A 14931-nucleotide genomic window follows, 5' to 3' on the forward strand; every position below is an offset into this window, starting at 1 on the left:
GACAGTCATCTTGTATTTCTTCCATTTTCTAATAATTATGCCAACAGTTGTTGCCTTCTTACCACTCTGTTTGCCTATTGTCCTGTAGCCCACCCTAGCCTTCTGCAGGTCTAAAATTTTGTCCCTGGTGTCCTTAGAGAGCTCTTTGGTCTTGGCCATGATGGAGAGGTTGGAGTGTCATTGATTGTGTGGACAGGTGTCTTTTATACAGGTAACGAGTTCAAACATGTGCAATTAATACAGGTAATAAGTGCAGAGTAGGAGGGCTGCTTAAAGAAAAACTAACCGTTTTGTGAGAGCCAGAATTCTTGCTGGTTGTAGATGATCAAATAAATACTTATTTCATGCAACAAAATTAATTATGTAAAAATTATACAATGTGTTTTTCTTTTTAGATTTTGTCTCTCAAAGTTGGCGTGTACCTACGATAAAAATTACAGACCTCTCCATTCTTTGTAGGTGGGAAAACTTGCAAAATCGGCTGTGCATCAGAAATGTATTTTCGCCACTGTATTTTCTCCAATTCGTCAGTTGTTTTGTGACGATCAAACATGATGACATCGCTCACTTTTTGAACATTTTCGGGGGTTCATCTTTAAGTGACATTCAGCCCCTTCTGAATCGGGCAAACCTCTCGTAAATTCTTGCCGGACTTAGAGCTTCTTTCCCATAAATTTCCCGAAGCATTGAAACTGTTTCTGCTGCTGTTTTCTTTAACAGGAAACAGAATTTGATGTTGGCTCGTTGTTCCTTAAAGTTTGTCATTGCAAAATCGCTGAGAGTGTTGGGAGGGGCTTAAGAAAACAATCACTCTGTCCGCTGCAATGGTTTCTCATGAAACTAGAGGGAGAGTGTCTAGTAAGCATACCTAGTGGGAAAGGGCAGCACTGCCAAACCACTTGCCTACAGAAAATAATTCTTGTTTTTTTTGGGGTGACCCCTCTTATATGAAATTACAGGAAATAAAATGATGGGTGCTATGTAAAGGTAGCTAATTAATACAATCTATAAATAGGTAGGTAATGGGGGGACTAGAAAGGAGTAAGAAAGTAAGGAAGAGCCAAGGGGGACCATAAGTCAATGCCTAATAAGACCAAGATTATGATGAGGAAACGAAGGATATCGATTGGCCAATGGAATATCGACAATATATTGATCTATTAAGATACAAAATACAAATCTGTGTTTTTTTTCTGCTGCAGTTCTCTGAATACTGAGCTCTGTATAACCTCGTCCACACCACTGATTGGCAGCTTTCTGTGTGCACTGTGCATAGGCTGAAAGCTGGCAATCTGGTGGAGGCAGAGTTATACATAGTTCATGGACTCAGGATCTCTGTCTCTACATCATGCAGCTCTCAGATTAGATGATAAAAACTGGTGACAGATTTCCTTTATAAGCAATTTTTATATGGGTGATGTAGACAAGCCCTCTGGCTTCATCATTGTATAAAATAAAATGCTTCTCTTTAGTAACTTGTTTGAGTAACCGGTAAATATAGAGGGGTTGTTTATTATTTTTTGTGGAAACTGTGCCACTTTCAGCTACAGGCTATAGGTGGTATTGCTGATCATCCCCTTTTAATAAAAGCCATAATTGAAATAATCTGAGAGAAAATGCTACAACGTTGCATAATACTTTGGAATATGAGTCTCATTTGCTGCTATAAAATCCTGAACTGCACATGTGTGAACAGACTTACTCAGACTGGTGATTATCAATTATTTTATTTTTTTTTGCCTAATTTTTCTTAGTTTCTAATGCATCACAGTGTTCAGGGATCATTCACTGGATTAGTCTGTCCATTCTCTCCTTGTTCTTTGTAGAGGTAAGCTTTATTTTACGTGCTTTCTTCCAATATTTAGCACAAGTGGTCTAACCTCTCTAAAGTCCGCATTGTTTTGTCCCCCCTGCTGTTACATACTTATATTTTCTCATCTGTGTTCTCTTTAATCGGTCAAGTGCAAATTGGAAAACATACAAGTAGTGTACTAGAAACTCCCAGTAACTCAGTCATGTATTTCCTACAGATGAAATTTCTGTTTTCTTTTTATTAGACCGTACTCCGGATCATTGTTCTGGGTATCTGGGATTATATTGAAAACAAAGTTGAGGTGAGTTTTCTCTTCCGCTTTTTTTGTGTTTTCAACAAAGTGACAGGCATCATTCTGCTACAAGAAATGGTTCCCTGAGTAAGTCCACAGCCATGTACAGACCTTTTCTGTTGGCCATATTCTAATCTTTCGGTCCCAAATTATATAGAACCAATAAAGCAGGATTTTTCTTTCTTACTGTTTCAATAATATTTGTGTCTTCAACAGGTATTGGATGGAGCTGTCATTATTCTCTCACTTGCTCCCATGGTGGCATCTACAGTAGCCAATGGACCCAGTAGTCCATGGGATGCCATCAGTCTCTTTATTTCTTTGAGGATATGGAGGGTGAAGAGAATTATTGATGGTAAGTGACATTTTATGCTTTGTAATTTTGAAACTATTTAGTCTAAAATACTTTTACCACTCATTCATTCTTCCCTTATTTTCTATCAAATTATTTCCAACAAGCCAATGGAATGGTGGCGCTAATAGGTATGCCCAATATCTGCTGCATGAGAGGACAACTACCACAGTTGTCTGACGTTTTCAAGATAAGAAATATATATATATATAACAACTTGCGCTAGTGTATAGGGTATGTGGCAAGAAATAAAAATGAAGATGTTAAAATTGTCCAATTTTATTAAATACGTAGGTTACAAGAAGTTAAAAATCATTATTTTAAAAGGTGGCTAGTGGGCTAAAAGCAATGGGAGGAGGGAAGATAGTCAGGATGGGAGCCCTAGAAGTTTTTCCTGGTTGAGAGGCAGTTATGAGCTTCCTGGAGGGTCTTTTGATGACCAGGTTGGAGGTTCCCCCTTATATGGAGAAAAGGTAGGGAATTGTTTAGTGGCAAGTTTTAGAGGTTACCTTCTTATATTATTGAGATATCTAGGTGTAGGAGGGTTTTGGGGAAGGGGTCCGGTCAGGTTTGGGTTATCCACGTTCCAGTTAGACTGCAAGGGAATGAGAGACGATTTTCCTTCAGTCACGGGAGGTCTTAGTTGCCTAGGGGAGGGGGGAGAAAAATGGGTTTTTGTACCTGTATTGGTCGATTGTAGTTAGAAGGTTTGGATGCAGACATGGGGGGCGGCTTCCACTTGTGGAGTTAAGGCGATCACCTATATTTAGTGACAAAGGGAGTGGGAAAAAAGATTAATAGGAAATGGTGGTATTTTATAACGAGTACTGCTACAGAGCAGTAGTGGAATATACCTTTACAGGTCGAGTCACTTATTTGTTGCTGACTGGTGCTGTTTAGGAGGAGACCCGCATTTAGTGGTTGCAAAGTGCTAAACACTGGTGGGTGTATTCGTGGACCCAGGAGTAGTTAAAGCAAATGGGTTCCTTGCTGGAGTGGAGCGGGGTAGAATTCCTGCAGCACTAGTAGCGGGTGTCTTGTCTTGGTTTTATAGAAGTAGGGGCAGTCCCCTGACTGCTGTTGTTTTAAATCCTTGCGTGGGTCAGAGAAAACAAATCACAGCTTAATCACAGCGTGCATAGAACAGTCCAGGGAGCTGCACGTATTGTAGCAAGTTGGCACAATGACTTACGGTTCAGTCGCACTCTTCTTGTCAGTTGTGGACATCCAATGTCAGTGGACCTGTGTGGCTGCCGGTCCGTGTGGCAGAAGAAGCTTCCTCCGCTGTATGAATGAGCGCTGGTGGCATGGTGCTGAGAGGGAAGGGGCAGGGTCCCGGCCGCTCTCACCAATCTGTGTGTCGGCACTTGGCGGTGCAGTAGAGGACCTGCGCGCTATTCTAAAGGCTATTCTGATCCCCCTAGGCCACCGTACCGGTACTCACCCACGTGACGTGACGTCACGCAGGTCCTCAAGTGGCCAGTGTGCACAAGCGCGCAGGTCCTCTACTGCACCACCGAGTGCCGACACACAAGCCAACAAGCATTTACTTATTTTACAGCTGTCTTTTTATTTCTTCATGCTCATTTGCTAATGTGCTTCTATTCCTCTTTTCCTGGTGTTCACACTGTGTTAGGTTCACTGTTTGCAGCATCCCTCTTTTGTCCAGTTGTGGCTGGTATAAGATCTTTAACCCCTTAAGCCCCGAGGGTGGTTTGCACGTTAATGACCAGGCCAATTTTTACAATTCTGACCACTGTCACTTTGAGGTAATTACTCTGGAACGCTTCAACGGATCCCCCTGATTCTGAGACTGTTTTTTCGTGACATATTGTACTTCATGATTATGGTAAAATTTCTTCGATATCACTTGCGTTTATTTGTGAAAAAAACGGAAATTTGGCGGAAATTTTGAAAATTTTGCAATTTTCAAAATTTTAATTTTTATGCCCTTAAATCAGAGAGATATGTCACAAAAAAGAGTTAATAAATAACATTTCCCACATGTCTACTTTACATCAGCACAATTTTGGAACCAAAATTTTTTTTTGTTAGGGAGCTATAAGGGTTAAAAGTTGACCAGCGATTTCTCATTTTTCCAACAAAATTTACAAAACCATTTTTTTAGGGACCACATCACATTTGAAGTCAGTTTGAGAGGTCTTTATGACAGAAAATACCCAAAAGTGACACCATTCTAAAAACTGCACCCCTCAAGGTGCTCAAAACCACATTCAAGAACTTTATTAACCCTTCAGGTGCTTCACAGGAATTTTTTGAATGTGGAAGAATAAAATGAACATTTAACTTTTTTCACAAAAATGTTACTTTAGACCCAATTTTTTTATTTTCACAGGGGTAACAAGAAAAAATAGACCCCAAAATTTGTTGTGCAATTTCCCCTGGGCACGCAGATACCCAATATGTGGGGAAAAAACACTGTTTGGGCGCACGGCAGGGCTCGGAAGGGAAGGAGCGCCATTTGACTTTTTGATTGTAAAATTTGCTTGAATAATTAGCGGACACCATGTTGTGTTTGGAGAGCCCCTGATGTGCCCAAACATTGGAGCTCCCCCACAAGTGACCCCATTTTGGAAACTAGACCCCCAAAGGCACCTATCTAGATGCATAGTGAGCACTTGGAATGAAAATGAAAAAGTGAAAAAAAAACCCTTTTTCATTTTTATGAATCAATTTGTGAAGCACCTGGGGGTTCCAAGTGCTCACTATGCATCTAGATAGGTGCCTTGGGGGTCTAGTTTCCAAAATGGGGTCACTTGTGGGGGAGCTCCAATGTTTGGGCACGCAGTAGCTCTCCAAACGTAACATGGCGTCCGCTAACAATTTGAGCCGATTTTCCATTCAATTTGTTAGCGGACACCATGTCGCGTTTGGAGAGCCCGTGATGTGTCTAAACAGTGGAGCTCCCCCACAAGTGACCCCATTTTGGAAACTATACCCCTCAAGGATTTTATTAAGGTGTATAGTGAACATTTTGAACCCAGAGGTACGACACAGAATTTGTTTACATTAGGTCATCATATTGAATAAGTTGTCATTAGTCTTGAGCGCAAGTGCTCGCTACTTGAGTTTGCATCGGGTACTCAGGTATGCACCATGTACAGCGTGTGCTCGAGTGACATGCTCGAGTCCCTGCTCCGCATGTTTCACGGTTATTAGACACCCAAAAAGAAACATGCGGGGATCGCTCGTGCATGGCAGGCAATCCCAGTAAAGTTTTTTTGCCCGTGAAGCATATGGGGCAGAGACTCGAGCATGTCACTCAAATACCCACGATACTCAATGCATACCAGAGCACCCGATGCAAACTCAAGTAGCGAGCACTTGCTCTCAACACTAGTCGCCATATCGTCTTCTTTTTTTCTTAATTTTGAAAAAAATCCCAACCCCAGCCCTAACCCTAGCACAACCCTAACCCTAGCACAACCCTAACCCTAGCACAACCCTAACCCCAAACCCAGCCCTAACCCTAGCCCAATCCTAACCCAAGAGTTTCTTTTTGACGCCGTTCCTCGTGCGGTATAAGTGATTAGACGACTTTATTCTTCGGGTCGGTGTGATTACAGCAATGCCAGAATCATATGGGGTTTTTATGACTGACAGCTGTCACACACTAAAAGACGCATTTTTTGTAAAATCTAGTTTTTGCATCGCCATATTTTGAGAGCTATAATTTTTCCAGATTTTGGCAGATAGTCATGTGACGGCTCGTTTTTTGCGGGATGAGTTGACGTTGTTATTGGTGCCATTTTCAGGCACGTGACATTTTTTGATCGCTTTCTATTCCGATTTTTGGGAGGCAGAATAAACAAAAACCAACAATTCAGGAATTGTTTTTTTTTTTTTTTTTTATTCTGTTCCGCGTGTGGTAAAATTGATAAGGCAGCTTTATTCTTCGGGTCAGTATGTTTACAGAGGTACCACATTTATATCGTTTTTCTATGTTTTGCACTTTTACATAATAAAAGCAATTTTATAGAAAAAAATATTTTTTAGCATAGCTTTATTCTGAGCTATAACTTTTTTATTTTTCGGCTGATGGAGCTGTATGTTGGCTTGTTTTTTGCGGGACGAGATGACGTTTTCAGCGGTACCATTTTTATTTATATTTGTCTTTTTGATCGCGTGTTATTCCATTTTTTGTTTGGCGGTATGGTGATAAAGGATTGTTTTTTGCTTCTTTTTTTTTTTTTTAACCGTGTTCACTGAAGGGGTTAACTAGTGGGACAGTTTTATAGGTCAGGTTGTTCCGGACGCGGCGATACCAAATATGTGTACTTTTTATTGTTTTTTTTTTTATATAATAATATTTATTGATGGGTACATTATATTTTTATTTTTGGTGGATTATTTTTTTTATTTATTTTTTTGATATTTTTGCAATTTTTTTTTTTTTTCACTTTCTGAAAGTTTATATACTTTATTACTTTGTCCCACTCTGGGACTTTCACTTTTTTTTCTCTGATCGCCTGCATGGCACAGGAATGCAGCACCATCCCTGTGTCATGCAGGCTGTCAGCGCTGTACAGGGAGAAGATTGTTTGGAGATGCACTGCGCATGTTCAAACAATCTTCCTGCTGTCTGGTGACCCGGATGTTGTCATGACGACATCGGGTCGTCATGGCAACACCCGGGAAGCCTTTGCAGACAGCGCTGGAAGCCGGAAGAGGAGGTGAGTATCTGCGATCACCTCCCCTTGACCCCGCAATGCTGCGATCGACTTCGATCGCAGCATCGCGGGGGTTAATGTGCTGGGAGCGGTGCAGGACCGCTCCCTGCACATAGTATCGGTTGTCAGCTGTGACAATCAGCTGACACCCGGCGGCGATCGCGCCCGCACAGCCTGTGTGCGCGCGCGATCGCCATGGCGTACTAATACGGGTGTGGCTCTTAAGTCCCAGGGCACAGACGCGTATTAGTACGTCAGATGTTGTTAAGGGGTTAAAGCACCATTCCAGCATGTTTTTTTTATTGCACCGCTGGAGTGGTGCATTAAATGTGATTCCCCTACCCCCTGTCTCATACTCTCCTACCGCCGTCTTCATCCTTTTCTAGCATCGCCCCTGTCGGTCTCCTGCGAAAAATGACCTGCCGGCTGCTCCAGTGTTTCATGGAGTGGCTCGGAGGTCACTTTTCAATACATCTCTATGTGGGCCTCGTTCTGGCTCTCCTAGACTTGCATTGAGCTCTTGTAACGTAACTTGTGACTTCTTGCCAGTCAGAAGTTACAGGCACAAGATGGCGCCATGGGACTGGAGCGGTGTTGGTAAAAGTTGAAGCCACCGGAAGGTGAATCTAAAAAGAAGGGCAGGGGGCTTACATTTAAAGCGCCACTCCAGCATTGAATAAAAACAGTGCTGGAGTGGTGCTTCAACTTAACATATTTCATCGTGGCTAGATGATCTTCTACAGCCCATGGTCAAAAAAAGCCACAGCTACATAAATGATACCAAGGAGATTCTTCTAATATCACAAGATCTATATTGTGAGAAAGAGGAGTCATGGATGACTTGTGATGTCATTTCTTTATACACCTCATTGCCACATAGCTTATCCTTGTTGAAGGCTCTATAATTTCATTGTCAGCAAACACAGCAATTATCCTAAGGATTTATGGTCTTGTATACTGTTTGTTACATGTTGTTATTTTCAGAAAAATATCTTCTTCATTTTGACAACTGATTTCTTTTGTAAATGGAAGGGTGCCCATTGGGGTTGAAATTCTCGAGTTCAGTGATCAACATCTATATGGCTTGTTGGTAGACGAGTTCTCTCTATATATGCTACCATCAACCCGTACTTGGATAATATCAAGTGCTACGTTCTTTATATAGACGACCTTGGCAAGGGGATTAGGAATAAACTTTACATTTTGTCCAGCATTTGAATGATAATTAAAGTTAAGGTTTACAGTATGACGAAACGCGAGATATCTTGAGGGTGTTTAGGGACTTCTATAGTGACCTATATAACTCTAAATTAAGTAACACGGGAGATGATATAGACCAATTTTTGAGGGGACCCCAGATATCTAAGCTGAGTGAGGAGGCTAGGGATAGCTTGAAAGGCCCCCTGACGGCGGAGGAGATGGAGGAAGCTCTGGCTTCAATGGCAAATAATAAAGCCCCAGGAGCGGATGGCCTACCAACAGAATTCTATAAACATCTTAGAGATGTACTATTGCCAAAATTGAAAAATGTGTTTTTGGCGGCCCTGGAGGTGGGAGAATTACCGGAGTCAATGCGGGAGGCTACGGTGGTGGTTTTGCCCAAGGCGGATAAGGACCGGACACAGCCAGATTCGTATAGACCCATATCCCTACTACCGGCTGATATTAAAATCTTAGCTAAAGTATTGTCTAACCGACTAAGCCGTGTAGTTTCTAGTGTTATACACTCAGATCAGTCAGGTTTTATGCCAGATAGATCAACGGCCATTAACTTGAGGTGACTATTCTTTAACATGCAGTTGGCCGCTGACAATGCTGGGCATAGAGTTGTGGTCTCATTGGACACACGGAAAGCCTTTGATAGTGTGGAGTGGAGCTATCTCTGGCGTGTTCTCCAATTGATGGGATTTGGTCCGGTTTTCATGGCTTAGGTAAAGCTATTGTATACACGCCCGGTAGCCAAAGTAAGAGTAAATGGGGAACGGTCAAATAAATTTGATATGACAAGAGGAACCAGACAGGGCTGCCCCCTTTCCCCGCTGTTATTTGCCCTGGCCATAGAGCCGCTGGCTTCTGTAATGAGACAGTCAGACGTGGTAAAGGGATTTCGATATGGAATGGTTGAGGAGAAGATAGCGTTGTACGCAGATGATATTTTATTATTCTTACAGGACCCTCAGACGTCATTACATGGTGCAATAGCTATCATCAATAGATTTTGCTTGTTATCTGGGCTACAAATTAATTGGGATAAATCTCATATTATGGAAATAGATACCCTGGATGGCGTAGATGTTGAACAGGTGGAGCGTACACAACTCAAATTAGTACGAGAATTTAAGTATCTTGGCATTATAATAACATTACCAGTAAAGGAGTACCTTCAGTTGAATGTATACCTGATACTTGGGAAATTAAAAGATAAAGCATCTACATGCAGCAAAATGCGCCTCTCGGTGGTGGGACGCACCAATCTTCTTAAAATGGTGCTAATGCCCAAATTGTTGTACGTTTTACATAACTCCCCTGTGTGGATTCCTCAGCCGGTGTTCCAGCGCATTAATGCAATATTTAGGGATCTGGTCTGGGGTGGAGGACAACCTAGGATTAAGCTGGAGTCTCTCCAGAGGCCGAAAGAGGAGGGGGGTCTCGCCCTACCAAACCCGTAGATATATTTTTTGGCAGCACAGTCCCAGCATATTAGAGGGTGGGCGCAGAGGGCAACGAAGGGGACTATCCAGGCGGTTTTGGAATTTCATCTTAAAAAAAGTCCATTGGTAGTGGGCCTAGAGTCGGGACTTTTTGGGAACATGGGCAGGTCATACCCAACCTGTGGCCTAGTCCATAAACTGTGGACGAGGGTGAAGAAGATTAGAGGTATAGTGGGAATGTCTATGTATACTCCTATTTGGGATAATGAAAACTTAGGTGAATTTTATAAAATAGGAGAGCTGAGAGGATGGATGGCAAGGGGTATACAGTACATTTACCAACTGATGGATAATCAAAACATCAAAATCCTAGAGATGCTGAAAGAGGAATTTCACTTATTAGACGGACACAGCTATCAGTATACACAGGTTAAGCATGCGTTTATTAAGCAAAGGAAAATGAGGAACCTATCTGTTCAAAAGGATATCGTTATTGACTATATTTGTATGGGGGATGTACAGCAGGCGTCATATCTGAGGTGTATGCTGATCTGCTTCACACCTTTCTATTGAACTATCCTGTTTTGGCGAAGGAAAAGTGGGAAGCAGATGTTGGTACCATTGAAGATGACAAATGGGAGTCCATATTGGAATATATCCCCAAGTTGTCTCTAAATGAACCTACCAGAATGTCCCAACTACTTCTTGTACATAGAGCATATACTGTAGATCGCCCGATTTTTTTGTTCAGAATAGGGGTATGGGAGAATTCGGATTGCCCGAGATGTGGGTCTGAAGTTGCTGGTATACTACATGTTATGTGGAGTTGCCCAAAGCTTGCAAACTATTGGTCTGAAGTAGCTGCCCTAATTGAAGGACGTTATCATTGTATAATTCCTAGGGATCCAGTGGTTTGCTTGCTGGGATATGTGGAGGAACTTATGGGGAACGATATCGCAAAACTGGCAATTGCCAGACTCTTATATGCAGCTAGAAATGTAATAGCTAGGTATTGGGTGCGAACGGAGCCTCCCTCTAGACAAGAGTACATAAGGCAGGTGGATTATGTGGTACGGATGGAGGAGAAAATCTATTTAAAAAGGAAAACCGCCAAACTCAGTGACAACCTATGGGCATCATGGAAGGTGTGATTAATGCTTATGGAGGGAAGAATCCGGTGATTACACTATAAAATGCATTGCAATGGTTATAAGATGTTTTTTGTGATATTGAGCCATATTTTATATAACAATAAATGTTTACTGTTGTCCTTAAAAGGGGAGGGGGGTTGAGGGAGGGATTCTTTTTGATAATAAGAAAATGGAAAATTATTGCACTGAAGTTGTATTTCATTATTTTTTTTTAAATAATTTTAACATATAACATAAGTATGTAAATGTACATTCCAATGCATTATTCTTAGCTTAAGTATTCATCATTTCAGTTTTGATTATCACCTTACTAATTGTATGGTCTAAGTACAAAGTAAACATTGAAGAAAAAAAAAAACCCTCCCCATTGCCCTCCCTCTTCCCCAACATGCAGGAAACACTTGTATATTTTTTGTGTGCACCTCTCCTTTTCTTTTCGTCTTCTTCTTAATCCCTTAAACATTATTGAATATTTAGTCTGTATCCATATTTTATACTACGTCTTAACCTGTATCCCTTCCACCTTTTCCATCAACATTCAGATCATAGAATCATAGAATGGTAGAGTTGGAAGGGACCTCCTGGGTCATCTGGTCCAACCCCCTGCTCAAAGCAGGATTCACTAAATCATCTCAGACAGATGTCTGTCCAGCCTCTGTTTGAAGACGTCCATTGAAGGGGAACTCACCACCTCTCGTGGCAGCCTGTTCCACTCATTAATCACCCTAACTGTCAAAAAGTTTTTTCTAATATCTAATCTGTGTCTCCTCCCATTTAGTTTCATCCCATTGCTTCTAGTCTTTCCTTGTGCAAAAGAGAATAAAGATGATCCTTCTACAATGTGACAGCCCTTGACATATTTGTAGACAGCTATTAAGTCTCCTCTCAGTCTTCTTTTTTGCAAGCTAAACATTCCCAAATCCTGCAACCGTTCCTCATAGGACATGGTTTGCAGACCAGTCACCATTCTGGTCGCTCTTCTCTGAACTTGCTCCAGTTTGTCTATGTCTTTTTTAAAATGTGGTGCCCAAAACTGTACACAGTATTCCAGATGAGGTCTGACCAAAGAGGAGTAAAGACCAATAATGACTTCACGTGATCTAGACTGTATGCTTCTGTTAATACATCCCAGAATTGTATTTGCCTTTTTTGCTGCTGCATCACACTGTTGACTCATGTTCAGTCTATGATCTATTAGTATACCTAAGTCTTTTTCACATGTACTGTTGCTTAGCTCTATTCCTCCCATTCTGTATATGCTTTTTTCATTTTTATTGCCCAGATGTAGTACTTTGCATTTTTCCCTGTTAAAAACCATTCTGTTGGTTGCTGCCCACTGCTCCAGTTTATTTAGGTCTTTTTGAATCCTCTCTCTCTCTTCTCTAGTATTAGCTATCCCTCCTAGCTTTGTGTCATCAGCAAATTTAATCAGTTTACCCTCAATTCCTTCATCTAAATCATTGATAAAGATGTTGAACAATACAGGTCCCAGGACGGAGCCCTGTGGTACCCCACTTGAGACATTCATCCAGCTGGATGTGAAGCCATTTACAATCACCCTTTGAGTCCGATCACTAAGCCAGTTATGAATCCACCTAACAGTTGCCTGGTCCATTGCATACTTGGTCGTTTTTTCAATAAGGATGGTGTGAGATACTTTGTCAAATGCTTTGCTGAAGTCAAGATATACTATATCTACAGCATTTCCCTGATCCACCCAGTCAGTGATTCTGTCATAGAAGGAAATTAAGTTAGTCTGACATGACTTGTTAGTTATAAACCCATGCTGACTCTGGTTAATCACTTCATTCTTATCCAGGTACTTACATACATGTTGTTTAATAATTTGTTCAAAGATCTTTCCTGGTATAGAAGTCAGACTCACCGGCCTATAGTTCCCTGGGTCCACCTTCTTCCCCTTTTTGAAGATAGGAACAACATTTGCTCTTCTCCAGTCTTCTGGGACTTCTCCTGTTCTCCAAGAATTTTCAAAGATTATGGAGAGTGGTTCTAAAATTTCTACTACGATCTACTTCTTCTACGATCAACTATTTTCAACTTCCCCAATGTTGTACCCAAGTCTTCCAGTATGTACCAACTGGTCTGTTCAAAGGGTTTCATAATTTCCTGAAGTTCTTTGTTTGTGTAATGTCTAAGTAAGAAGCTTTTCCATTTTATTATGAGCGATTTTATACTCTTTTCCTTGTTACGCTCGGCTTCCAACCATTCTAAGTGAAACAAAGTTTTCATTTGTCCCATTATAACTTTCCGATTTGGAATGGAATCGCTCAACCAATCCTTTAATAGGCTTCTTTTAGCTATCATACAAATTAGTGGAACATTGGAGTTAATGTGTTCTTTCCTTTTTGTTGTGGGGCTTCTTCTCCTTTCCAGTAATGGAAGAGGAACGGTAATGGGTGCAATGATATGTTCCCAATACCTATATTTTCCATCATATGTTTTATATCTTCCCAGAATTCCTGTACTTTAGGGCATCCCCAGAGTCCATGTAACATCAGATTTTCCGAGTTTGCATTTTGGACAATGTATCAGACGATCCCTCATTGTTCTAGATACTGGTATGTTGAAGGCCAGTACAGCTCTGTGCAAAATCCTAAATTGTGTGTCTCTCCAAACCTCACTTAAGATGTTTTTCCGTACTGCCTGCCAACCCGCCAGCATTTTTTCCCCGATTTCCTCACCCTCTATTTGTTTGGCCCAGGATCTGAATGTTTTCTCTAGGTCTATTTTTCCAAGGATGCCTTTCAGATTTCTGTATATTGCGGATATATAGCATGTACCTGTTCGGTCAAATAATAGATTATCCATTGCATTCCTTCTCGTCTCTTCACTCACATTTATCAAATGCGTCATAATTGTCCCTTTTATTTGTCCGAATTGTAGGAATTGTTGTTCACTTAGCTTGAATTTTAATATTATCTCTTCCCTACTCAGCCACCTATTTTCTTCTTCATGTAGTAGATTAGCTATTTTATGGATCCCCCTCACCCTCCATTCCTGAAATAGTTTGTTCTCTGCTATTTGTTGGAACACAGGATTTCCCCATATGGGTAAATCTCTCGATATTCTCCATGATAATTTAAGTTTTCTCCTAAGTTCCTTCCATGTAGCTATTGTATCCCGATAAACTATTGAGTTTTTTATTTTTTTAGGCATTAGGCTTTGTGGCGTGTGTAATAAGGCGACTAAGTTCCACGGGTACGCATACGATTTTTCCAGGACCGTATCAGAGAACCCACTAGTGTCTTTAACCCCTTAAGCCCCGCGGGTGGTTTGCACGTTAATGACTGGGCCAATTTTTACAATTCTGACCACTGTCACTTTATGAGGTAATTACTCTGGAACGCTTCAGCGGATCCCCCTGATTCTGAGATTGTTTTTTCGTGACATATTGTACTTCATGATTGTGGAAAAATTTCTTCGATATCACTTGCGTTTATTTGTGCAAAAAATGGAAATTTGGCGAAAATTTTGAAAATTTTGCAATTTTCAAAATTTGAATTTTTAAGCCCTGAAATCAGAGCGATATGTCACACAAAAGAGTTAATAAATAACATTTCCCACATGTCTACTTTACATCAGCACAATTTTGGAACCAAAATTTTTTTTTGTTAGGGAGCTATAAGGGTTAAAATTTGACCAGCGATTTCTCATTTTTCCAACAAAATTTACAAAACCATTTTTTTAGGGACCACATCACATTTGAAGTCACTTGGAGAGGTCTTTATGACAGAAAATACCCAAAAGTGACACCATTCTAAAAACTGCACCCCTCAAGGTGCTCAAAACCACATTCAAGAACTTTATTAACCCTTCAGGTGCTTCACAGGAATTTTTTGAATGTGGAAGAAAAAAATGAACATTTAACTTTTTTCACAAAAATGTTACTTTAGACCCAATTTTTTTTATTTTCACAGGGGTAACAAGAAAAAATGGACCCCAAAATTTGTTGTGCAATTT

General features: G+C 40.8%; 1 protein-coding gene across 1 annotated transcript in view; it reads left to right on the forward strand.

Annotated features, from left to right (window-relative positions):
• The window catches only part of TMEM266 (transmembrane protein 266), a 75674-nt gene that overhangs the window by 12673 nt on the left and 48070 nt on the right, over positions 1 to 14931 (forward strand). Inside the window, exons 4-6 of the mRNA XM_073652656.1 lie at positions 1755 to 1828; positions 2058 to 2114; positions 2322 to 2460. Of these exons, the coding sequence (XP_073508757.1) occupies positions 1755 to 1828; positions 2058 to 2114; positions 2322 to 2460 (270 nt within the window). The remainder of the gene's footprint in view (positions 1 to 1754; positions 1829 to 2057; positions 2115 to 2321; positions 2461 to 14931) is intronic.

Source organism: Phyllobates terribilis, unplaced genomic scaffold (assembly GCF_046119375.1).
Source record: "Phyllobates terribilis strain yellow unplaced genomic scaffold, ASM4611937v1 Scaffold_11__3_contigs__length_659146591, whole genome shotgun sequence".
NCBI classification, from domain to species: Eukaryota; Metazoa; Chordata; class Amphibia; order Anura; family Dendrobatidae; genus Phyllobates; species Phyllobates terribilis.